The 27,883-nt window shown below is 37.3% G+C and overlaps 1 protein-coding gene and 1 long non-coding RNA gene across 6 annotated transcripts; one reads left to right on the top strand and one right to left on the bottom strand.

Moving 5' to 3' along the window:
• The first annotated feature begins 5,958 nt into the window (after positions 1–5,958).
• Positions 5,959–8,643, top strand: LOC145093871 (1-aminocyclopropane-1-carboxylate oxidase homolog 1-like). 2 transcript variants are annotated; one of them, XM_079032115.1, is made up of 4 exons: positions 5,959–6,082; positions 6,261–6,916; positions 7,710–8,031; positions 8,128–8,643. In XM_079032115.1, the coding sequence occupies exons 2-4, from the start codon at positions 6,288–6,290 to the stop codon at positions 8,377–8,379; spliced, it is 1,203 nt and encodes a 400-aa protein (XP_078888241.1). In that variant the 5' UTR covers positions 5,959–6,082; positions 6,261–6,287; the 3' UTR covers positions 8,380–8,643. The 2 variants fall into 2 exon arrangements, with proteins under 2 accessions (XP_078888241.1, XP_078888242.1); XM_079032116.1 differs by having other exon boundaries at positions 5,981–6,082; positions 6,266–6,916.
• A 15,475-nt stretch (positions 8,644–24,118) lies between these two features.
• LOC145093869 (uncharacterized) lies at positions 24,119–27,528 on the bottom strand. Of its 4 annotated transcripts, none has more exons than XR_013703122.1 (6): positions 26,944–27,528; positions 26,323–26,520; positions 26,171–26,234; positions 25,518–25,600; positions 24,496–25,095; positions 24,119–24,243 (listed from the first exon to the last, which is right to left on the bottom strand). It is a non-coding gene; the product is annotated as an uncharacterized LOC145093869 (long non-coding RNA). The 4 variants fall into 4 exon arrangements; XR_013703123.1 differs by having other exon boundaries at positions 24,119–24,732; positions 24,902–25,095; positions 26,944–27,527; XR_013703121.1 differs by having other exon boundaries at positions 24,119–24,742; positions 24,902–25,095; positions 26,944–27,525.
• Between the last annotated feature and the right edge of the window lie 355 nt (positions 27,529–27,883).

Raw genomic sequence — 27,883 nt, 5'->3', positions numbered from 1 at the left:
GTATAACAGGCACATAAGGCATCATCCCTAGATCCTTAGCCCTATTCTAGCATGTTGTTCTACTAACTGATAATCAAATCATAAACTTGTATGGGTATTTTGGGGTACTTACTTGAGCTCGGTTGATTGCATACACCACCCTTTTTCTCTTGTCAAAGTTCTTTTCTTTCTGAATTATTTTTTCTTTTCTAAAACTGTTTTCTTTCCCAAAACTCTCATTTTTACAAAACTGTCTTTTCATTTTGAAAACTTCTATACCAATTCCTCGGTTTGAGTTCAGACACACCCGAGAGCATGTCTGAATCCCTCAAACCAAGGCTCTGATACCAACTTGTAACGTCCCAAAATTTAAGACTAAAAATTTCTTTTAATAAAACATTACTTTAAGCAAATTCATCATTTCAAAACATAATCAGAGTATTAGTTTCCAAAATACATGTTCGTTATCAGAGTAAACATTCCCAAGCTGTCTAATCTATGGTGTGTGCCATGCAATAACCCCGAGCTCTTCCCTCCGCTACCGGAAGTACCTGAAACCAAAACTGAAAATCGTAAGCACGAAGCTTAGTGAGTTCCCCACCCTAGCACATACCATGCATAACCACATATTGCACATACTGGGCCACGCCTGCTATCCTGGGCCTCGCCCCTACCTCGGGCCTTGCCCGCTACAACGGCCCCGCCGCTCCAGGCCCCACCTGGCTTCGAGCCCTACTCGGATACAGATCTGTTTCACTTAGACCTCGCCTGTCACAGGGCCTCGCCCACTAACGTATAATAGAACATAAACATATCACATCACATCACATAATCTAAACACATACTAACGGATCTTGTCCTAAGGCCTCGCCTATCCCTGGGCCCCGCCCTTGTCCTGCTACTGATGAGTCATGGAACCCTGTCCATACTCCTGCTGATAGTGAGGTACGGTCCCAGCCCACCCTCACTCCTTCCCTAACTTGGGCCTCGCTCCTGATCTGCTGCTACTGAGATGTGGAACACCATCCACACTCTGCTATTTGTGAGATACGGGACCTCGCCCACACTCACCTCCCTACCAGGCACATACAAGTATCACACAGACAACAAGTATAAACTATCACATAAACCATTCTTTGGGCACCCGCCCTCTATCATTGGACCTCGTCCCGAATATCATACTAGCATATTGTGCCTAGGGCTAACCCCCGGGTCTTCTACTCATAACTACATGGGCCGGCATTGTGGCCGTAGACCCATTCATACAAAGGGAAACTCACTTGCACTGGCTGAACTGGCTGATGAATCCACTAGCTGCTGCCCGGCAACTCTCTGAACTCCTACTTCACTCGCTCCCCGAGCTACCAATATCAATGCAACACTGAGTCTAACCGACCCCCGAAAGACAACCAAGTCAACTCTGGTCAAAGTCAACCTTCCAGGTCAACCCTACTCGCCGAGTCACCCTATTGACTCACTGAGTTCATATGTTCAGAGTTCTTCTATTTGCGACTCGACTCACCGAGTCAGTCCATGACTCGCCGAGTCTACCGATTACCGAGTCCTGACCTGTCCAAGTCACCGAGTCTCCATTCGACTCACTGATTCGAGTCTCAACTCGAAGGGTTTGGGGTTTCGCGACCTAACTCGCCGAGTTGTTCATCCAACTCGTCGAGTTCCTACCCAACTTCAACTGACTCGACGAGCTATTCATCCCACTCGTCGAGTTCCTCCTCATCTTCATGCTACTCGTCGAGTCCACTCAAAGGACTCGCCGAGTCCATTCAGATCTCTATACATGCAAAGGACTTTTTAGTCATGCATGGACTCCAAACTGTAGATCTACCCTTCCCAAGCCTATTCCTCACGTAAAGAAGGAGATCTAGGCAAAATGCACCATACACTAGGGTTTAAGGCAAAGCGGCTCCATAATCAACTCAAGGGCTGAAACTTTATGCTTTCCAAGACCAAAATATACTTATATCCGAAGTAGCAACTTCAGATCTGGCTTCTAACTCATATGGATCACTACTCATGGCTAAAAGCCCCAAAACTCACAACCAAAATAGATCTAAAGGAAGGGAAACGACTTAATACCTTCAGATGTTCAGAAATATCTTCCCAATCTCAGATCTATAGCCCCCTCCTTGCACCTTCAAGATCCTTCTTCCTTCTCCAAGCTTTAATGCACTCCTCAAGACAACAATTGGCTTAATCAATGGATATGGCGGCTAGGGTTTGGCATTCTGGGTTAAAGAGGCAGTAAAGGAACCCTAAGGAAGAGAATGAGGCGCTTAAATAGGCCCCAAGTCCCGAATTTAGGGTTTTTCCTCTAACAGACCTGACTCGTCGAGTCTCCTTGGCTGACTCGCCGAGTCGGTCACTTACTCTTCGACCCGGATCCCGCTTGGACTCGCCGAGTTCCTCCTTGGACTCGCCGAGTCCCCCCCTTAAAGTTAGGGTTTTCTTTCCTTTCTTGGCCTTCAAAACTTTGGGTGTTACATGTCCTCATAGGACTTTTGGAATTCTTGGTTCATAGTGGCTATCATGATGCAACGAACTTTCGTTGCATCACGGTCGTGTGTCTCAAAGACAGCCATCTCTTTGGGAGTAGCGATTTCCGGGTTGACCTTCTCGAGCTTTTCGTCGAGGACATACTCTTTGTCCTCGTAGCGTGCAATGGTGCGAATGTATCTTATCCATTCGTTAAAGTTGGTACCATCGAAGGTCACCTTTTGGCAAAGGCTCATTAAGGTGAATGAGTTGGCAGCAGCGTTGTTTACGTTTGACATCTACAAATAGAAAGGACAAAGTTTGATTAGAATTTGGATCCCTAATTAAACACCCAAAATGAAAAATTAGGGCTAGGACCCAACAACATTATTTACATATTAGAAAAGGGATGCCGTAATCCAATCATGCAAATAATTTGGAGGTAAGTGAATGACGATTCACTAATTCTTCACCACGAAAACATAACCTTAAGTTTTATTGAGAATTCCTAGATTTTAGAGATTCATTGAACTTTTCAATGGCATGTTTAAATCTCGATATGCCCCTCTAGTTTGTGACTGGGATACCGAGGATCACAAAGCGGATGTGAATTACCATGCAAATCTACATGGTGCCTTCATTGTTACAATCATCTATTCAATGTGCCGGTAAACCACACACGCTCCATCGAACTATGATAAACAATGAATCACCGTTCGTCACCTTTTCTTAGAACCAATTAGTGTGCCGGTAAACCACACACGCTCCACTAACTTCTTAGCAAGGGTGCAAAGTGCAATTTCATGGGATTGCATCAATTCACTTTTCCTAAAGTAACTAAGATTGGGAATTTTATAAAATAGTTTAGTTACTTTATAGTTTCATTATACTTATTAATGAGGAGAGTGAGTTGCTCTATCTTACCCGTCCGGCTAACGACCCTCCATCGGTCAAGCAAGCGGTGGGTGTGAGTGTACACCCATTAAGCACCATTTTATAGGCAGCAACGTTATACCCACCTTATAGACCGGCTTCGTGAATGAGGCATACTAACGGTAAGACTAGCATTTTAATTTTACTTATATATTTATTAAGCTTTTAATAATATAATAGTATAGGTTGAATTTTAAACTTGTAAAACTCTAGGGGTTGAAATTTAAATTCTTCTAAATCAAACTATTAATCACAAAATTCAAATTTCAAAACTTCGGGATATAAATTGAACTTTTCAAACAATAGGGATCAAATAACAAATAATTCAACTTAAACAATTAATTTCATAATTATCTATATTTGACCTTATTAACTTTTAGCCATTAGATAATTACCAAATAATCTTAAATAGTCCAATATTTATCATATAAATAATCAATATTTAAAGGATTTGAAATTATCTATATTTATGTCAACGATAATCATTGAATTAAGTTAAAATTCGGATTTTTACATAATAAAACGATTTAGGTATCAATCCAAGACAAAACAGCAACAAAATCCCGAATTATCCTCTGTCTGACGCTTGAACTCGTCGAGTCAAGCTTTGGACTCACCGAGTAGGGCCAACTCACCGAGTCCAAACACTGACTCGCCGAGTTGGGTTGACAGAGGGCAAGAAAAATGATTTTCAGCAAATGAAACAGTAAAGCATCATATTCAATTGAAACCAATCAAGGCTCTGATACCACTGATGAGTTTTGGACATAAGAACTTTACCTATGTGCACATACAACCCTATAACTTGGATCTAGGTTTCACTAATTGAACATGCAACATATCCAAGACTTTCATGGCTAGATCTAATGTAAACAAACAATCAAAGCATATGAAAACAGATCTAGAATGATACCTTGAGTTACTTGCTTGAAAACCTTCTTCTTCTTGGAGCTTAGAGTCACAAATGTCACTCCTCTAATGGCTTACAAACACCAACTAGCAAGAAGATGATTTGAGAGAGATGAGGAAGAGGGAAATCGGCTCTAGGGTTTTTCCAATCACAATGGTGGCCGATTTCCTCAACCCTATGGGTCTATTTATACTGTGAGCTCCTAGGGTTTCAACCTTAAACCCTAATTGGATAACTTAGCCTCAAAGCAATCCAAATCCCTTCCTAGATAAGGCCTTGGACAATTTCTAGGTGATCCATATCCCTAAAATTGTCCAACCCTATATCCATAAGGATTATCAGCTCAAAGTACAACTTTCACACATTTGACAGTTTATACCCCTTTATTCAATTAATCTCTTTAAGTCACCAAATTAATTCCTAATTAATTTATGACTTATATTAATCAAATAATATTATTATTCCTTTAACAGATTATTCTTATAATATATTAATAATAATATCTCTTCTCTCTAAATCACCCTATCAAGTTGCTATGGTGAAGGCAACCCAAAAGGACCATGCACAACCGGGTCAAGTACTTACCAAATATAGTTACAGCCTTAGACACTAATCCAACAGTTCGTTCATATTTGATGTCGGTTTGGTCCCCTTTTGTCAACCATTTAAACCAATCGCTCCACCTTTCTTTTTCATTAAGAAATTCCTTAGCTTCCACGGAGTTATCAAAGCATAGAGCAATTCTTGGACATCCCAGGTACTTAGTGTCCATGTATCTTATTGGTGATGTTGGAAGGTTGCCAATATGATCTAGGCTGTGAGCTTCACCGATTAATACCTTTTTCTGAATCCATACTCCTATTGAGGTCTGTGAGTAGAGGTGAACTGTCGGGGTGGGTTATTAGTGTTTCTGAGGTTGACTCCAGCAGTTACTTGGGCGAATGATATTTGATCTCTATTGTAGAGGGGTGGAGGTGGAGGGGGAGGGGGTAGAGGAGAATCCTGACCGACAAAGTTAGGTTTGTGACGACCTGTATATTGGAATTGCGTTTTAAGGGGTTTTCTTTTGAATTTCTCTAGGTTCACCGATAGAACTATATCACACATCATTATGCCCTATAGTTCATTCTCCAACATTTTCTCATCCTGGACATTAGTGTACCTGACGAAAGCAAAGTTTTTCCGGTGAGACTCTTTCTTTCTCCCCATGTATACGTCGATGACTTTTCCGAATCTAGTGAAGGGCTTACTAAGTTCCTCCATCTTGGTATCTTCTGGAAAACCTGAGATATAGAGGTTTGTGATGATGTTGTTGGGGTGTGAGTGTCGTGATGGTTTTCTTCGTCGGACCTCCGTCCATTCACCGTTTCTCTCGCCCATCTCGCTCGAATTGGGGTCTTATTTACTTCTTTAGATTTTAATCATGGAGTATTTTCCAGACAATAATTACATCTAGTCTTGTTTTTGTTTGTTAATGAAATTGTGTTGTTCAAAAATAATAATAATAAATAAATAAAATAAAACAAACTAAAAAAATTTGTTTCTAGATACTATAAGCTTTGGCTGGCTCCGCATTCATATGCGCCACCTAACTCTAACTCTCGTTTTATATTAAAAAACTGTCTACGCTTAAGTCTGCAACTATAAAATGGTTACCTCTCCTCAATCTCAATCTCACTCTTCAAAAATTTCATTTCTCCACTTCCTCTTGTCTCAATCGCTGCTGCCTTCACCTTCGTATTTCACCTCCCACGCCTGACCCTTCGTGTAAAATATCTCATTCCTACAGCTTGAATGATCTCTTAGCACTTAATCAATAATTTCATTTTCACATTTGCATTCACACTTAACGTTGAAATATTTGTTGTTAATTGTTATATATATATACTCTGCATGGTATCTCTATCATTAATCGGTTTATTTATTCTGGTATTTATTGACGCAGTGTAGCCTCCAAAAAAACACAGGAAAAATGGTTGCCAATAAATTAACAGGAAAAACCGACGTTATCGATAACTTGAAAGAAAAGACCGATGCTGTTGATACCTTGAAAGAAAAGGCGGTCTCTATCGATAATAATCTCTCTGCATGCACACTTGACTACGACAGGAAAGCTGAGCTTATAGCATTTGATGAAACCAAATCCGGTGTCAAAGGACTTGTAGATGCTGGCATAACAGAGGTGCCTCGGATCTTCCGTCTACCTTCACCTGAAAACCCAAACTCCGACCAAAAGCCGCCACCAGAGCACAGTCTTCCGGTCATCAACCTTGAAGGAATCAAGAAAGATCCGATCCGGCGAAAGGAGGTAGTGAAGGAAATCAAGGATGCGTTGGGGAGTTGGGGGTTCTTTCAAATGGTGAATCATGGAGTTCCGATTAGCGTAATGGAGGAAATGAAAAAAGGAGTTTTAGGGTTTTTTGAACAGGATAATGAGGTGAAGAAGCAGTGGTATACGAGAGACAGCAGTGGGAAAACGAGGGTGGTGTATAACAGCAATTTCGACTTGTATTCTGCTCCGGTGACAAACTGGCGAGACACTTTCTTGTGCACCATGTATCCTAATCCTCCTCAGCCAAACGAGTTGCCTCCTCAATGCAGGTTTTGACTTTCAATATATTTATTTCAATAAAAAAATTTCATCATTCAAATTCAATGGATCAAAGTAACGCTTTTATAAAAGACATGTAAAGTCGAGTTTTTCTGATCTCAACCACATTTTTTGGGTATGTTATTTCTTCAAAATCCTTTAAAAGTAGTCATTATTAATTACAAAAAACATTATATAACTTTTATGAATAAAACAATTTAAAATGTAAAAACAAAGAGTTAAATTTTGGGTTATGTAGCAATATTTGTACTTTGATAAATTATTGGTCACCATTGCCAGGACGGCTAATTTTGATTATAATTATTTTTTCAACCATATTTCTAATAAATAAAACCCTAGGTGACCTTTGGTTTATTTTTAATTTTTGTCAACTAAACTATTAATCATTATTGTTGACAACGATGGCATTAATTAACAAAGTCCGAGATAGCGGTCCAAGCTTTTAAGAATATGATCGCTTCAGATCTTTTATTTGTAATTTCTTTTTTTATAAATTTTAGTCGATAATAATTAACATATATTCAACTTGTCGTTTGTTTCTTCTACATTTTCAATGTTTAATACTTCTACAAATATATAAAAAGTAATGATTAACCGTAAACAAATAGTGTATAAGCTTTATTTAAACGGCCAAACCATATGTAGCCAAACAGTCCATCGGTCTTGAAATTTTTTAAGGATCCATTTTGAGCATATTTCTGGATCGATTCAAATTCATATCTACACATGGATTTTCGCATGATATGCATTTTTTGTTTGATTGGGAGATATGTACACTTGCAGAGATATTTTGTTAGAGTACTCAAACCATGTAATGAAACTCGGACGTTTTGTTCTCGAATTGATGTCAGAGGCTCTAGGGTTGGACTCAAATTACCTTTTAGATATGGGATGTGCAGAAGGGCTTTCTATTGGCAACCATTACTATCCTCCTTGCCCACAACCTGAGCTAACGATTGGCACCCTTGAACACGCAGATGCCGGTTTCATCACCATTCTTCAACAAGATCATATCGGTGGCCTTAAGGTCTTTTATCAGAACGAATGGACCGATGTTCCAACTATATCAGGAGCCTTTGTAGTGAATGCTGGAGATCTTTTACAGGCATCTCTCTCTCTCACTCTCTCTCACATATAGTATACTGTCCTTAAATCGTTAAGTGTAGTGTACTAATATGTAGCATTCCTTGAAATTTTATAGCTAGTTACAAATGACAACTTTGTAAGTTCACGACACAAAGTGATGGCAAACAAGGCTGGTCCAAGGATATCGATGGCATCGTTCTTTATAAGTTACCTGACTGATACAGGAAAGGTGTTGGGACCAATCAAGGAGTTGCTTTCCGAAGATAATCCAGCAAAGTATAGAGAAACAACAGAAAAAGAATTTTCGAGTCACTACCATCAGAAAGGACTTACTAAAATTTCTGCTTTGATGCATTTCAAGATCTAGCTCAATTATATGACTTTGAATTGGCTCCAATATGAAGGTCTCCTTTTCTTGTTCTACTTGTGGTCACCTAATCTGTCTATAAAATTGTTTCTTTGCATTATAATAAAGTATTATGTTTTAATAAGAAGCTCAGAAAAAAATTTAGTTGCTATATTGTATGTGCTTCACTACGCAATCAAATGTAATGTCAAACGTTAAACGCTTTCCAAGTACTGTAAAGGTGAAATTACTTGTTGAACTTTGTTATATATTTGTTTTTGTGTATGGTTTTTCGTCCCTCATATAAAGAATACTAGTATAAGAAATATATTTTGAAGTGCTTATTTGTAAGAAACCACTAATAACAACAAAAATTTCCTAAATGTTAGAGAAGTCACGCAAAACAATAATTTAATCAATACAAATATATATTATATTAAACATTTCAAAATATAGTGAGTTTTAATTTTGAATCCTACAATCTTTAATCTTTGGGTGACCTAGTGTTCAAAAACACATTATAAAGTCTATTTCTTAAAAAAGTCAAAGATAAACATCTTTAACAGCTTTTTTATTAAAGGATAAGAATCCAATTGATCTTTAAGAACTTACCGAAAGTTGTTTATGCTAAATGATTATTATAAAATGATATTTACTAATAATATATGATTTTATAAAGTCACACCATATAACAAATAAACAATAATTGATTATTTATTAAGTAATATGATTATAAATTATTTAAATCATAACTTGTATTTAATTATGAAATTACTGTTTTTGGGAAAAACAATAATACAAAGTACAATTAATTATATTTTAATTATATAGTATGATTAATATGTTATGTACAAAATATTAGACATATAGTAGACTAATAACTACTGGTGTACATAATATTAATAAGATGGAGTGCTAGGCACTCCACCCTCTCTCCACACCATCAAATCGTCAACCACATGGTGTGGGAGATAGTTTGTTTGCTTTGGCTTTACTTGCCCATTCTTGGTTGCTTGTAAATACACGAGACATTAAATAAAAGCATGGATTTTGTCTTATCTTATGTAATATAATCAAAGAGTCATGGGAGACCAATGCTAGTTTTTACTTTCTTGAAGAACAAAAGTCAAGAGCAACTCGAAGCCCTCCCATCTCCTATGTTGTTTCTTTTTGCTTGCATTTTGCACTTGGATTTGCTTCTCCTTTGAAGTCTTATCTAATATAAGACTTACGAGTTTGAAAATATCTCCTTACAGTGAATGACTAGCATCCACTAGTAGATTGGAGACTTGTTTTTGTGGATACATAAACAAAGCTCTTTGTTTGGGTGGATACATATGCACCACCTAACTCTTGTTTTATATTTAAAAAAATTGTCTACGCTTAATCGCCTGCTGGAACCATGTTGAAAAAAAAATCATGAGATTTCTAGTTTTCGTACATGGGACAAATCACTAAAACAAGCTCCCCGCAACTATAAAATGCTTACCTCTCTTCAAACTCAATCTCACTTTAAAAAATCTCACTTCTCCACTTTTTCTTGTCTCGACCTTTGCTGCCTTCACCTTCGTGTATCACCTCCCACACCTGACTCTTCGTGTAAAATCTCGTTCCAACAATTTGAATGATCTCTTAGCACTTAATTAATAATTTCATTTTCACATTTGCATTCACACTTAACATTGAAATATTTGTTGTTAATTGTTATATATATATATATATATATATATATATATATATATATATATATATATATATATATATATATATATTTATTGCATGGTATCTCTATCATTAATCGATTTGTATATTCTTGTATTTATTGATGCAGTGTAGCCTCCAAAAGAAAACAGAAAAAATGGTTACCAATATCATGACAGGAAAGACCAACGTTGTCGATAACTTCAAGCGAAAAATGGAAGTTGTCGACAACTTGAAAAAAAAAACCGATGTTGTTGATACCTTAAAAGAAAAGGTGGTCGTTATAGATGATAATCTGTCTACATGCACACTTGACTATGATAGGAAAGCTGAGCTTATAGCCTTTGATGAAACTACATCCGGTGTCAAAGGACTTGTAGATGATGGCATAACAGAGGTGTCTCAGATCTTCCATATACCTTCACCTGAAACCCAAACTCCGACCAAAATTCGCCACCAGGTCACAATCTTCCAATCATCAACCTTGAAGGAATCAAGGAAGATCTGATCCAGCGAAAATGGTGTTTTCATGGCGTAAGAGCGTAGGGTTGATACGTTGTTAGAAGACTTTGTAGCAGCCAACTGTGGCGTGGATTGATGTTTCTTCGTTGGTGATATTCTTTTGTTCGTTGGTATTCGTTTGTTGTTGTTGTTGTTCGATTTCTTGTTGTTCGATTGATTGCTTCTGCTGGTTTGTTACTCCTTTCATTCTCATATTACTATACTGTTATTGTGGTTACTTATTCATTGTTAACATGACTGGAAAGGATGATTCCCTTCAGTTTATCAGTCCTCGTCTAGATGGAAAGAGTTATTTGTATTGAAGTTATGTTATAAAGAACCTCCTTCGTGGGCAGAATATGTGGGGCTATGTCACTGGAACTAAAGCCAAACCCTCAGTGCCTCAAGCTGAGAATTTCGACTTGTTGGTTGATACTTGTGAGACTGATAACTCCAAGGTCATTACTTGGATTAATATGTCTGTTACTCGGTATATTGGTATGTAGTTGGCTAAATATGAAAAAGCAAAGGAAGTTTAGAATCACTTGGAGAGACTGTATACTTAGTCCAACTTTGCTAAACAATATGAGTTACAATATGATATTCGTGCTTTTCAACAAAATGACCAGAGCATTCAAGATTTCTATGTTGTTATGTCTGATTTGTGGGATCAATTAGCTCTTACTGAATCTAAAGAGTTAAAAGATTTTAAGCCTTACATTGCTAAGAAGGGAGAACAACGTTTGGTCCATTTCTTGATGGCCTTACATTATATGACTTGCTTAATTTATAAATGACATTGCGGGGTTATACGTAGATGGTTTGGGTAGTTCATGATCTTTGCCTAAAACCTTATTTGAATCATTGAGGGTGCCTACTAGGTTGAAAGAGTACCTATAGGAAGAGCTATAGCTACAACGGTGATTAGTTGTCGATCTTTCTAGATGACCGTGTGACACATGGTTTGCGGGCACTTCGTTGTTCGTGGGCTGGAGTGATGTTGGTCCCTCGTTCGTGGCCAGCGCAAACATCACGTGGGAATCGGGAGGTGTATCGTTGGAATTGGCACCGTTTGTACCGATCCTGAACGACACCGTGGGGTACTTGTACTTTGCAAAGTCGGAGTAGCGAAAGTGGAGTCACGGGGTTAGTGTTTCGGGTGGAAGTCATGAGCCACTTAGAGCATTCGGCTGGCCGTGCACACAAGTAGTGAACGGGGTGTTTCTCTTGGGTTAGGTAGTACTAAGAGACACTTTTTTATCAATCGGTTGGATAGATATAATAAAATGTTGAACATGTAACAAACGGTTGGTTGAATATATATAACAAAGGTTGATTATTAACAAAAGGTTGAACATGTAACAAAAGGTTGGTTGCATATTAAAAAGTTGAATATATATCAAAGGTTTCTTATTAATAAAAGGTTGAACATTTAAAGGTTGCTTATATATGAAATGTGATTAATTATATGCTATGCGGTTGCTTATGTGGTATTTGATTGATCATATATGTTATGTGGTAGAATTGTGATTAAACATATAGGCATATATGTCGTTGGATAATTATGATATGCGGTTGTTTTCTAAGTGGTATTTGTCTATCATTTTTATGCTTCATCATAAAATGAATGATTGACCCATTTGGGGTTTGTATGTTTTATGTGCAACTTTATGAACTCATTCAGCAGGGCCTGACACTTGTATCTTTTCTCTTTTGTGTCTTATGATTGGTACAGGCAGTTTAGAAGGTTGGCCTTGGTGAGAGGGGTTCCAATGGGTAGTAGATTTATATTAGCGATACCACTCTTGGACACGTTTTTGATTGTTTACTTTAAAAATACTTTTGTTTACAGTTTAATGGTTTGGAATTATGTTTGAATTTTTTAAGTAACGTTGTGGTATTGAAAATGTTTTGATAAACAAAACTAAGTCTTCCGCTAACATATTTTGTTAAATAATTGTTTTAAAAAGAAAAAAAATTGGTAAAAATCACGATGTTACACGTATGTCTTGGAGGTTCTTGAAGTATATGCTATTGCTACCTCCAATATTGATTTGTCTTCTTTTCGTTTGATTCCTTTGTCATCTAAGTATTATCTTTAGCATTATCATTTGGGACGGTGCCACAAATGTCAGGGTACAACCACATATACCATTATGAATATGGTCATTGGTACGCTAGCCCCTATCACATGCAACACACAATGGCCAGTGGAGCACCTGCATATCCATACATGTATGACTAGGTACCAAGAATTAGCTCGACATTTTGCCACGAGGTCCTACGATACGAAATACCACATTCATCCATGATCCCAAATATCCCAAAATATAATGGCACAACAGATCCCAACGAACACATAGACACTTATGAATGGACGATGACATCGCTCCGGATGGACAAGAGGTTCACTTATACCTACTTCCCGATCAAACTATCAGGAAATGCCAGTAAGTGGTTCAAGGCGTTATGACCGGGAAGTATCTCCAGCTTCGAACAATTGAGACATCTTCCTCCACAATTTCATGCAGTTGAGAAAAGTCAAAGGAGATGCCAACTCGATCATGGAATGCAAGCAAAAGGAGGGAGAGTCCATCTGAGTATATTATGACTGGTTCACCTTACCAACTTTAAGCATCCCAAGCCATGAAGAATTCTTAGTCACATGCATCTTCGCCCAAGCTACTCCCAGGCCCCCTGTCAAGAAAAATGCAAGCCACAGTACTAAAATCTTGAGATGAGCTTAAATATAGGGTCTAGAAATACCTCCGACGGGTCGAAGGAGAAGAATGCAAACAATCAAATTTGAAGGTCGTAGCAAACACATGTATCAAATAGAGAATCGGCCAACTCCTACTGCCGCCACAACCATAAAGAGCGTAATGATGGAAACCACGAAAAACAGATTAGACATTCGGGACATTCCTCCGCAGATTCTGCCTATTCGTTAGACACGATCCTAGGAGCCACAGTTGAGAAGTACATGTCGTAGAAAAAACCCTACAGCAGACGGAGAAGGAAAAAAACAAATACTACGAATACTACAAAAGCAAAACACTCGACACCGGACAATGCGCGATACTTAAAATAGAAGTAGCGGACAAGCAATTGAAAGGAGACCTAACAGAAATAGCAAGGACCCTACGGTTAAAGTTCAAACCATAATAAGAAAATTTTGACAGCATGGAGACCTAACAACAGTACTAGATATATAGGAATATTTACAGGGACAAGTGCTACATAGAGCATAGATACGAAGGCTATTCCTTAAACCAAAAGAAAGGACGGGTAAAGCGTCTTCTACCGGCGACGGGTACCCCTCGGGCGAACCCTCAAGTCAGACAAATGACACTCCACATGAAGGAGGTGTTGCTCATAAACCCTTTGGCGTACCTGGAGCTCTATGACTTTAGCCCGAGTTGCAGCCAGTTGTTGTTGTAGAGCCTCATTGTCTCTTTTAGCTCTCTCACGAGCATCTTCCAGACGACGAATGTGGATTGTACCAACTGCCGCATTAGCATCAGCCTCCATGATTCGGTGGATGGTTTTCTTACCCTGCTCTTCATTACGAGCAACCCTACGGACCAGAATTGGCAGGACTCTGTCTGTTGAGCCTCCCTCGCTCAGGTTGTAGAAGCTTCGGTCTCCATTGTATGGCATAGGCTGACCCTGCTCCTAACTCCATGTATCCGCCCACAGAGGCGTAAGGCCTTGAAAAGCCAAACGAGGGTTAGGATTCAGGATTGGAGCCACCAAAGGCAAATCATTGACTTTTGGCTTGGAGTCAGAATCCTCCGGAAAGTTCTCTAAGAAGTCATCATCCAAAGGGATTGGATGATTCTCTTTTGGCTCGTCATCAAGCCATCCATCATTGCCTTGGTTGGGGAAGTACGGGTCGCCAGGGAGATTGAATCCAGCCATATTATCTACGCGAGAATAGGAGTAAAAGAATTAATTAATAGACGTACTAATTAAGATAATTATAAGATGATCGTTATCAGTTACTTCAATAATTGCATAGTGCATACCAATTACATGAAATCAAAATAGGATAGACCATCGAATAAGTGACCCTAACTCCAAATTCACAACCAAATAAGGAACAGGAAATAAAGCAAAGATCATAGATTCTAAGTCTATGACACCTTAGTCACATATAACCTTAGCGTATCCACCTAGCAACTATTGACCTACTAATAAAGACCTTTAGTTCCCAAATAAGTAATTATAGTAACACAAAATACTCCTATAGTATTTTAAGTTTATGTTATGTTCTAATGTTTTCATTATAGTAGTGTTGGTAACTTTTTAGACTTGTTGCGACACCACAACCATTCCTAGGCAGATGATAATCACTTCTCGGAAAGATATAGTTGATCAGGCTATATCACTCCCAGATCTGATTATATGTCCCCCAAGCCTACTTGTGTTGTCCAACAACCGCAATACTTTTATTCTGTCCTAGTGACACTGATTTTAGTATGAATGCAGGTATGTATACTTCGGTTAAATATTTTATTATTTAAAAGTATAAACTCTTGGTCAGAGTATTTTAATCTCTTTGTGTTTATAGTTTGTATATCTTTTATGGGTTGATATACTCAATTCACTATAAACAAAGCTCTGATACCAATCTGTCGCACCCCAAAACCGGAACGGCGGAAATATTATGGGGCGGAGGACGTCATGTACAGTGTCACAACAATGCATAATAGTAAACAAGCAACAACATAATCCATTGCATTAATAATATGATTTTAATACAAGTGTGTTCTGTGTATAGTTTATAAGACACCAAAAATGAATAATCAAAATAAAGACAAGTCTTGAAAGCTTTGTCTTCTTAAAAACCTGGTCATCGGTACCTGTCTACTGGTGACCTGAGAATACAAGTTATTTTGAAAGAGTAGATCAGCAATAAAGCTGGTGAGTTCATAAGTATTTTAGTGTCATTGTTTGTATGAAAATATTTGATGTAAACGTTTGTACGTGTTTGTAAATGTTTGTATCTCCTAGAAAATCCTATATTTTCTACTAAAAAGTAGCCTTCTACCAAGGCCCGAATGTTCTGTATGTTGTTTGTTTGTAAAAGTGTGTATCTTTCCCAAGTGTGACTATCATTACCAAAATATAGTTTACATTACCGTTTATGTGAGAAGATCACAATGTGAATGCAATGGGAAAATAATGATGTATTGTATTATTGTATATAAGTAACTACCAATGTAGTAACTACCTTAAACCAGTTTGTTAATTAAGGTAAAATCTGATATGATTGTAACCATACTTGATCGACTAGTAAAACACAATGCTCGAAGACGTCGAAATGGTATAACATTCATCACCTGTAGACCTGTAAGTCCCACTGTAGCTAGCAGCAAGGTGTAGGACGGTCAGTCTCGTATAGATCTATACACAAATTCACGCACTCCCTCCAGGAGACTCTGGTTACAAAACGGGACACAACAATAGATTGCCATGCCATGAAGTAGTGGCTCACATTAATGTTATTGCAAGTCTCTAATTTGCCCGTGTATCAATCAGATCTGTTTGATGGTGCGGAATCCCAATCAAACGGATGATGTCATATCAAATAGAAGAAAAAGAGAAGAAGAATATGTTGAATCTTGAATGTATTGATGATATGAATTAAGTTCCTTACACAAGATTCACACACACTAACACACACTAAAGTTCCTATCTTCTTCTCTCTTGGCCGTACACTCTCTATTGTTCCATCAATCAGTACTCCTCACCCCTAACACCTATATATACAAGGGGAACATGGGCCGTAAATGGGTTTACGGCCGTAAACACCAAGTTGTTTACGGTCCAGGACACAAAAATACATTTTTCTAGAAAAGTAAAGTATAAACCATATTTTTGACCCAACAATCCCCCCCTTGGTTTATAGCTTTCTTTTCTTAAATGACCCAACAAGCTCCCCCTAAAAAGTAGCTGCCTTTTCTTGTTAATCTTCACTGGGAGATTGGCTTCAGCATTTATCTTCAAATTCTTCACAACTTCAAGATGTACTTGATGAATCTTCAATGAATGACTTCATCTTGAGCACTTGAGCTTTTCTTCAGGATTTGACTCTGAACGCACATTGGGTGAGGAGGCTTCTTGTATTGATTCTTGAAAGATGGAGCTTTCAGCTTGAGAATCTTTAGAGAGAACATCAGAGAGAACAAATCTTCTGGATCACTTTTGCAAGTACAACGATAGCAACAGACTGATTGAGGAGGCTTCAATGCAATCCGTCACACAATCTTCAATTTTTGCTTAACCTTGCTTCTGGGGTGGAAGGATTGAATGTTGAAAGAATAATCTTCATTTCTTGCTCCTTCGAATGAGAATTCTTCGATGATCACGGATGAAGCTTTGGCTCAGAAATTTTCGACACAAACTCCATGAGTTTCATCTTCACCTAAATTCACTTTTCAAGAAAAAACAAAACTAAAAGAAAATTTAGCACACAATATTTTTGGGTTTTTCATATTTTCTGAACAAAAAATAAAACAGAAACAACACTATTTTTTATTTTGAATTTTCTGATTTTTGTTTGTTTTTTTTTTAATTTTCCTCCTTACATTTAAATTAGAAGAACACTATGAACAAACTAAACAAAAACAAAAATAATAGCTAACTTTAAGAGTGATTTGGGATCGAAGTTGTTGGAAAGCCTTATTCCAATTGTCGGTACCCTTATCTTCACATCTTCGTCTGATCGATCGCCAGTATTGTGGTCCACTTAAACACGAAAAATTTGTGACAATATTTTGGACAATTTACCAATGACATGATACACATACATATAGATGATTATAATTTTATTATCATGATTGGCCCTAATTCTTAAATAAATTTTTCTTATGACCATTTAACTGACTACGACCAGGGATATTGTTGTCCACCTAAATTGAGCAATGAGATCTACAAACAACCTGTATGTCTTCAACTTTAATTATACTAGAACGTGTTTCCTGCACCCTGGCATGCCCCAGCCATCAAGGACTTCCAAAATACTTCTTACACCGGGTGAGCAGACACTTATTAAGAGAGAAGATAGATTTAGAATGCATATGTTGTACATCCAGGTCGGATCTCTTCCAATCACGCAAAGGATGAAACATATGGCTAACTGAAGTTTCAGAGGGATTGAGAAGAGAACGTTGCATATACTGTGTACCAGGTCGGATTTTGAGTCACGCAGAAGAGACAGTATATGGCTAACAGATGGAAAGAATTGCATAGATAGAAGATGCAGAGAGATAAAGTTGCATATGTTACAGTCTAGGTCGGATCTCTCGATCACGCGGAGGAGACAACATATGAATAACAGACAGAAAGAAAGAAAATAACATTCTATAGACCTAATTTATCGGAATTCCCCAGTCACCCCATCCAACCGGAATTAAGGATAGAATCCGCACATCGAGGAAAAGTGAATCCACAGTTCTAGATACAGGTTCTTTAGTGTGACCAGTAGATTCCCATCCCTGCTCAACCTATCTGAGCGTCGTGATGTCAGGCTAAACGGATCTAACTAGGTTAAAGTTTGTCAAGTCCTTAAATTTATTAAGTTCAACTATCCTTAGTCAAGTCTATTTAAAATCTTTCATGCCTACCAGCGCATCGAGCATAGAACATAGACAATTCAATTTAGGTACGTTACGCAGATTCAGATTGCCCTTTATCACTTGCTTTCATTTCCCAAAACATCTCCTGCAAGCACATTTCATAACCAACATATTTTTTTTTATTTTTTGATTTTCTAATGTTTTTGGATTTTTTTTTGAAATTTTCTAATTTTTGTTTTGGTTTTATTTCTCCCCCTAAATTTGTGCATATGAGAGAAACGAAAGTAAATGCACAAATTTAAAATATCCTAAAACAAACATTAGTCTTTAAAGCGAATCAGCTTAAGAAAAACTCAGGACTATAGAGAAGAAAACTCAAACCGTAAGTCACCGATTGAATTTGCATCCAGAAGGTCTGAGAACAGCACGCGTAATCTCAGAACAGATCCAAAAATTCTTCATGTCATTAAGCACAAACCCCATGTGTTGTCCCTTCCTTTCTTCCCTTCCCGCAAAGGACACATACTCTTAAACAAAATTCTGAGTGTTGTACAGTTTAGAGATGCCTCCTATCATGTGCCTGGAACAGGCACTACCAACAAACCGAAATCTGATGGTATGCCTCCATAGCTGCTCCGACACAAAGCGAGATTAGTTAGTCATTGGAACCCAGTCCATTTTGAAACTGGGCCGACCTTTGTCATCAATGTTGGGTACTCTCTCCCATGACATATCCTGCTTATCACAAACAGAAGGCGGTGAAATATTAGATTCATTAGACGATTTGGGAGTTTTCACCTTTCGTACCCATCTATATTCGGGTTTAACCTATTTCTTGTTCGATCTGATGGGTGCCTCGGCACTTGATTTGGAACTTGAAGCCGGCTGCCGAGATGGCTTTGACCTAACCGGTATTGGCTTCATAGGAGCATCTCTTGAACTAGACTTCTGGGCCAGCATTCCTTTCTTGTTCTTCGAAGTTGGATGCTTGACCTTGGGAGTTGGATGCTTGGCCTTGGGAGTTGAATTCTTGGCCTTCATGGCATTCCAGTCGGCATTGTCTGAACGTGACCTTGAGGGGTTTCTTTTGAAAAATCTCCCACTTGGCGCGTTTTGCCATCCTTGTGCGTAGTAGGGAACGTACGCGCGATTAGGACAATTTCTGGCAATTTGTCCAGGTGTTCCGCAGTGAAAACATGTCTTTTTCTTCACTATAAAGTTATTTCTTCCCGCCCCTGGTGGCGTATCCATGTCTTGTCTCTTATTGATCCCAGATGCACACTTGCAATAGGCACTCTGTTTCACTGGAATTGGTGGCCTATATTTCTCAACGGCAGGTTTGTTAGGAATAACAGAATTTGAAGCAACAGATTCTGAGTTCAAGGAGATGTTGGATTGTTCAATGGTTTTCTCCTTGTTCTCATCTTCTGCTACTTTACCTGCACATAAAGTAGAAGCATTAGTATTTTCAACTTGAATACCTCCTGACACAAATCCAGCTGATTTTCCATATTGAAGATGTGCCTCCCTGTCAATTTCTTCCTGTGTCATAGGGATGGATGTGTAGTTATGATTGAAAGGTGGAGGAACACTATCATACCCTAGACCCTTGTTATGATTATCCTTGAATTTTAATTGGGTTTCAAATAATGACTCGGTTGTCTGATTTGACGCAGTATAATTTTTGAAACTAACGTCTGTTTTTCCACACTTAATTTTCAAAGTGTCAAGTTCTTCAGTTAAAGCAGCAAGTTGTCTCTTAATATAGTCATAATTTTCACACTTGTTGCTATACTCTTCCTGAAGTTTCCTAAAGTCCTTGGTTTTTGCTTCTAATTCAACCTTCATGGGTTTCTGTCCTTTCCTGAGTTGATATCCTTCATATCTCATGTCCTCAACTTCTCTTTTTAATAAATCAATTTGTTCCCCAAGAAATTTAATCGTAGTTTCACAAGCTGGAGTACATGTAACTTCAGTGAACGGAATGTTTTCAGAACTCATTGTTTTTCTAAACTTCAAAGCATCAAGTTCTTCAATTACATCAGCAAGACTAAGATGATTGAGATCTTTTGTCTTCTTGACGATAGCCACGTTTATATCCCACGATTTCAGAAGTGAATTCAGTAGCTTTTTGTTTATCTCAAACTTAGACAAGAAGATCCCAGCTATATTCATCTCAGTATTAAGTGTAGTAAATCGCTGCAACTGAGTTTCGAGGGTGTCTCCAGGGATATAATCGAAAATGTTGAAATTTTGTCTCAACATATCCTGACAACTCTCTTTCATGTTTTCAATTCCCTTGTTGACCTCAAAAGTCATTAAAAGCACAACTCGAAACTAAGATAAAACTTAAACGTCAAATTTGAAAATACCCTTTTTCTAAAAAGTCAAATTTAAAAAAAATCAAAATCAAAAGTCAAATTTGAAAAAGTCAAACGTAAAAGTAAAATTTAAAAAAAAAACCAAACTTAAAAGTCAAACTTGAAAAAGTCAAACCGAAAAGCTAAATTTGAAAATTTAAAAGTCATACGAGAAAGTCAAAGTTTAAAGTCAAAGACCAAACTTGAAAGTCAAAAGTCAATTTTTGAAGACAAAAGTCAAAAATAAAAGTCAAAAATTAAAAACTATTTTTATTTATTATTATTATTTATTTATTATTTTTATTTATTTATTTATTATGGAGGAAAAAAAATTTAAAATTAAAAGAAATTAAGCTTTGGGGTTAAAAGTGTCAAAATGCAAAACTTGAAGCGAAAAAGACGCTTTATGAATTAAATTCGGAAGGAGATTATCAAGTCATGGCCTAGAGGAGTTGGAAGTAGCGCTGCTTGGTGAACCAGAGGTCCTGAGTTCTAACCTCGAAACCTCTACTTTTGCTTCTTATTTTTTTATATGCGAAGGTTGCTGCTGCGAAGCGAGGACGAGGACCGAGGTGCGAGGCGAGGATCTGGTGCGAGGTACGAATACCGGCCGCAAACCGAGGCCGTGAACTTCGGGCCGAAAACTCAGGACCGTGAACTTCGGGCCGTGAACTCCGAAACCCTAGCCGTCGACCGCAAACTCCACCACACCCTCGCAGGTTTCGACCGAAAACACTGATTTTTCGACTTTAAAGCTCCAAAACTCGATTAAAAACCTTTTTTTATGAAAAACACGAAGAACAAAACCCCCTTATTTTTTAGAGATCTATCCTAAAACGCAAGAATCTTTCGAAAATAAGATCAAATAATGCTCCAAATCTGACAAAATTGATTGATACAACCTTGCTCTGATACCAATTGTAAGTCCCTAATTTGCCCGTGTATCAATCAAATCCTTTTGATGGTGCGGAATCCCAATCAAATGGATGATGTCAGATCAAATAGAAGAGAAGGAGAAGAAGAATATGTTGAATCTTGAATGTATTGATGATATGAATTAAGTTTCTTACACAAGATTCACACACACTAACACACACTAAAGTTCCTCTCTTCTTCTCTCTTGGCCGTACGCTCTCTATTGTTCCATCAATCAGTACTCCTCACCCCTAACACCTATATATATACAAGGGGAACATGGGCCGGAGAACATGGTCCGTAAATGGGTTTACGGCCGTAAACACAGCCGTAAACACGTATACAGCCGTAAACACCAAGTTGTTTACGGTCCAAGACACAAAATACATTTTTCTATAAAAGTAAAGTATAAACCATATTTTTGACCCAACAGTTATAGTATTCTAGTGTTTGTATAGTATGTTCTAGTGCATTGTATGTTCTATCTGTTCTAGTGTATAGTATGTTCTCTTTTATAGTGTAGTGTATGTTCTCTTAGTTTCTCATCATAGTATGTTCTTTCTGTTTCTTATAATAGTAAGTTTGTATTGAATCATGAATGAAATGATACTTGTATGTTTCATTGTACTAGAATTAGTGAGTATTAAATCTCTAAATTATACCTATTATAGTTACTAGTAATGTTGTTTCAATGACTGAGTATGTTTGTACACCTTTGCTGCCCAAAGGTTCTGAACTGATGTAAGAACTTTTATATCTATGCATATATACATAATTCATAACTAAGATTCAAACAACACTCGGACAAATAACCGTATACCCTAAGTCCACAACCAAACAAGGAATAGGAAATAAAGTAAGTTATCAGTCCTAATTCCTTTCAATCTTATTTATATAACTATATCTATATAGACATGATTTTGACAATATAAATAAGTTTAAAAGAGTTTAATAAAGAGTTTTAACCATTTGAATGGTAAAAGATGACTTGATATCAGTTTATATAATGTTTTGAAGAGTTTGCTTGATAAAACAGTTTGATGTATAAGAAAATCCACTTGTATGATAGCTATTCATCACATGTGATTGATATAACAGCTATAATGTTTCTACTTGTATTCTCCCCCATAAAAGCATTTAAAATCATTTAAAAGATAAGTTAAGGGGTATGAACTCACCTGTAGTGAGTGATGCGAATGTAAGATCGATTGTAGGATGCTAAGTGCTAACTGAAATCTCGGGCACAAACGGATCCTATAAAGCATATAATGATACATATATGTATATAATTAGTGTTTATACAACTAATCATGCAAGGAAACATCTTAGGGACTAGGAAACACTTGAATGGAAGTGTTACAATCACATGTGATTGCACATAAAGGGAGTTTACGGCCACACATGGTGTTCACGACCATGATGTTTACGACCCAATGTGTTTACGGCCATAGGGTTTATGGCCCTAAGAATTTATGGTCGTACACTCATGAATACATATGCCAAAGAGTGTTTTATGTCCTATTCATCCTCAAGGAAGTGTGTCTTGACCCATTCCTAACCTTAAGAAGAGTTTATGGCCAAAATAGGAACCTTAACAAGGGTTTACGGCTAGGGGTGTAAGTGAGCCGAGCTACTTGCGAGCTACTCAGGATCGACTCGTTAAAAGCTCGACTCGAGATCGAATTAAACGAGCCCGAGTCGAGCTCGATCCCAAATATGAGGCTCGTTTATTAAACGAGCTCGATCCGAGCTTCAGCTACTGGGCTCGCAAGCTTAAATGAGCCTAAACGAGCCTATATATATATATATATATATATATATATATATATATATATATATATATATATATATATATATACGTGTGTGTGTGTGAGTGTATATATATATAGGCTCGTTTAGGCTCGCGAGCTCACTAAATTGTTCACGAGCTGAGCTCGAACTTCATTTTAAGGCTCGAATCGAGCTCGAGCTTCTTCAAAATTAAACGAGCCGAGCTCGGGCTCGGCTCGGCTCGTTTACACCCCTATTTACGGCCAAGGGAGATGCTCATGGCCGTAAACTCTCATTGTTCTTGGGAAAATGATTGTTTTCAAGGGTGTATGTGAAAAGCTTCTATATAATAACTAGTATATGGAAGATTACTTATGTTTTGAAGCTTGAAGGGGGTATTTAAGGTCCAAGAATTAGTGTGTGTTCTTGGTGTTATTGAAGATCTAACCCAAAAGATGAATTTCATGGATGAAATAAAAGTGTGCTACTAGATTAAGAAGAATAACATCTAATAACATGGAAGAAATGCTTACTCTTTTGAAGATCAAGGTGAAAATCTTGATGATAGTTAAGAGAGAATCCGAAATCTAGGCTTGGAAGTGTAAGAAATGACTAGAAATGAAGGTAAAACTCATATATGGACATGAGTTTACGGCCAAGGAGGTGTTTACGGCTGTAAACTCTAGTTTACGGTCGTAAACTCCTTATGAATGGAGTTTCCGGCTTGTATGTTGCACACAACATTCTAAAATACACTTCCTAGCATTCATTCTTGAAGGTACTAGGCTTATAACACTCAAACAGACCCTAAACAGTGCTAAAAGATAGTAGAAACGAGTCTGACATTGATTGAATTGAATGGATGTATAAGATAGAAATTTCGGGTTGTCACATAATCCCACCAATTTGTTATCATGCTAACAACTCAAAAGATGCAAATGAATAGTTGATTAATTTGTTGCTATCGGTTCTCAAAACACATACAAGCTTTGCACTTTACACCACATCATCCATGATCATTGTCTCCAAACGATCCTTGTCTCTGAGTTCTAATACTAAACAAAAGAAAAAAATCAAATACAATGAGTAGTTAATGACTAAAAAAACTGCATGCAAATTTTTAGCAGCAATGGAGTGATACACAAATATAAATAAAGCAGTATAAAGTAGAGTGGATAGATAGGAGTATTTTTTTGTAGTAAAACTCCCATGTACCAACACACAAGATGTGAACCACCACGACACCATCACTGAAAAATACATGTTGCATCACCCAAAAAAAATCTTCATAAATAACGAATCAATACCCAAAAAATACATGTTGCATCACCGAGCATCATCGTCTTCACCAGCCGAAAACATCCATTCCAGCCATCTTCTAGAACCTCTTGCCAATTAACCTTCATACATGATGTAGACTATCACCGTAAACCTCAACCCACTTCTGGCAGCACTATACACCTTCACTGGTTCTAACCGTGTTCATTGTCGGAAACCTCTAGCTTCACCGAAACCATATTCGCATTGTTTTCCTCCATCAGTACCTGTTACAGCCTACACCCATCAAGGGAAGATAGCAAAAGCAGGTTATTATAAACACAAAAAACAAAAGTGTATTGTTATTTCTTGCATCTGGCCCTTAGAAAAAAAATGCATGCCTATTCGGGTCTAAAACCCGAAACCAGTTTCAATTACCCATTTCCGGTTACATACCCACGTTACTTTACCCGGTCTGATATCCGGAGCTGAACCGGATGCGGTTCCTTTATACCGGTCCGGTTCTCGGGTCCTCTAATCCTTCAATTCTGGTTTTTGGATCCATTCTGGCAGAGTCCGAACATACTTTCATCCATACTTTCAAGTTCAAGACCACAAGAAACCTTAGACAGTAAGAACTTCACTTCCTCCTACACAAAATTTCAAACCAGTTAATATTTGAACTTTAGTACTTCTCTATAACTACACTTAATTGTTTGGACAAATATGCCCTTGAAAATCAAACATCTCAATAACTAAACCCAAACTATCCAAACAATCAAATTGTTAATCTTCTACATAAGGTTCGTTATCTTACCCATTAAAACAACAATCATTATTTACTTGGCTTATGAAAAATCCATTTAACACAAATTTTCGGATTTAGACCCTTATAAGACGACATTTACCAACCCAGATTCATTATTGGTATCTAACTTGACTGGCAAAAAATCCATGTACATTATCTGTAAAATTTCAAGGTAGATGTTTTTTTGGTTGTTTCACTTTCATCATCTGTATGAGCTAAAAATATTGTTGTCAAATTTGTTCTAACGACAATGTGACTTGTTACCTTCGAGTTTCACTTTCATCATCTGTAGGAGTTGTCATTTCATTGAACCGTTGGTCAGCAGCTGTCGTGATCTTTAGATGTATCTACCAAGAGCGATGTTATTAGCCATGTAAATGGTTACAATAGAAGGATAACTTAAATTGAATACTAAATCCAAATTAAACATATATGTTGTTTTTAAATGTTATAATATTGACTAGATCTGTACAAAATATTGTTATTATGATTTCACCAGTTTAAATACTTAATTGAAAAAACACAACGAAAACATCAAACACACCCAAATTAAAACATACCTATAGGTAATATATTATATCAACTAAAACCATCATGAACCAAAATACCAAGAAAGGTATAAACACTGCAACATACAACTTACAAAGCATGGGTGTCAACTTTATTAGCAAAAACATATGTAGACAGCCATCCACCATCATCAGATGTTACAACAGATTGCCCCATCTTACAATTACCACGCAATTGCATTTGGATACAATCATAATTATTTTGGAACATGACATATAAACATGCATTCTTTATTTCAATGTAAATACGGAAAACACATAAGCTTAAGTGAAGAGCATTCCCATCTTTTATGTCATATATAACATATATAACCTAAAAACATTATATCAAAGAGAAAAGAGATCTACCTAGGCTCATTATCACCAAATACCCGACCCATCGCACATACCATCATCGTATGTCCATTTCAACCTACCACAATATTTATTTCATTAAAATCATGAATCTTATGTTAAGCAACTTTTTTCTCTATGGATACACTAATCAAGATTCAACTCACCTTAAAGCATTACAAATCAGGACATGTGTTGTGAACTTCCCCTAATTTCATGATGTCTTCTTTAGAGTTGCTCCGACGGGAAGCCAAACCACTAAAACCAAGCAGCCAAAATTTCCCAAATTGATCAATATGTTGAAAGAGACCCACTCTTATAGCTTGCTCATTGGAGTCAAAAAGTTTCACCGATGTGGGTAGCACCTATATTTAAATCCCCAAAAGTTTCAATAACTTTATGAAAAAATTATTTGTGGCTTTAGCTCAAGAAAAATCAAACCAATATCATTTTTCGTATTTTACAAACAATAATCCCCAAAACACAATAAATAAATAAATAAATAAAATAAGTTAAAGCAAATCCAAGTACTGGAAACCTGCCATTCAAAATAATCAAATCAAATTTGAAATTGAAACCAAAAACTCAAGATGCAAAGAAATTAAAAAAAAGGAGAATCTTACATGTTATTTCATTTGTTCAAAAACTTCACAACCAGATGTAAAAAATAAAAACAAAATAAATTTCAGACACAACTTCTAAAACTTCAATTTTGAAACACATACAAACTCCTCAACTGATCTCATCGGTTTAGTTGGATTTTGTTGAGTATAACATAAGTTCTTTACCTGATATTTGTGATGTGTCAATACACAAATAAGCGACGAGCAGAGGTGGTACTGCAGTTCTTCTTCCAAGAGTGTGGATTGAGTGAGATAGAGAACAGAGATCGTGACCTACGTAGGTTTCCACTTCACGATGTGTGACGATAGTGAGAACGGTCGTACGATGGTATGGAGTTTCTCAGAGAGACGGAGGTGGAGGAAGAGAGAAGTCACTGAGCGATGTTGGCGGCCGTAGGTTTTCCGTCATAATGATGGATAGGTGACAGCTTTGGTTGAAAGCGAGGGATAGAGACCTTAGTGGTGGTACAAGTTCGGGTTTGTAGAAAGGGTTATGACTATCTGACCTTGGTGAGTGACCGGCGACTACTTAGGTCAGAGAGAAGGAGAGATGCTAAAAGAATGAAGAGGAACATACTTGGGGTTCAAATTCAAAATAAGAATGATAGGGGTGGTGGGGAAAACTGAATTGCTAGATATGAACAAAGAAAAATGAATTCTTCAGACTTTTCCATTCCTCAAATTTGAAAGACTCTGAACAAAGAATCGTTCATTTTGAGCTAAAAAGGAGGATTTGGCGATATATACCGGGAAAGTTGATATATATATATATATATATATATATATATATATATATATATATATATATATATATATATATATATATATATATATATATATATATATATATCAATGGCGGATCCCTTAAGGGGCCAGGGAGGCCATGGCCCCCCTGTTTTTTGGCTTTCTAATTACTTACATAGAGGATAAATTCTATAGAATTAATAAGAAAAAGTGAGAAAACGGAGCAAAAACTAAACAGTGGGTGCTGCTCCGTTGTTGCTTTAGATCTCAGGCAAAGCTTCACATCTCAGTGGTTGCTTCTTATCTCCAGCGTCGCTTTGCCACTCCCGATGGTCGCTTTACCAGCTTCCCCTCTGATTTA

The sequence above is a fragment of the Lactuca serriola genome, chromosome 3 (assembly GCF_051521515.1).
Source record: "Lactuca serriola cultivar US96UC23 chromosome 3, Lser_US96UC23_V15, whole genome shotgun sequence".
In the NCBI taxonomy this organism is placed as follows: Eukaryota; Viridiplantae; Streptophyta; class Magnoliopsida; order Asterales; family Asteraceae; genus Lactuca; species Lactuca serriola.
The sequence above is the reverse complement of the archived record's forward strand: the minus strand, read 5'-3'. Positions and strand labels throughout refer to the sequence as shown.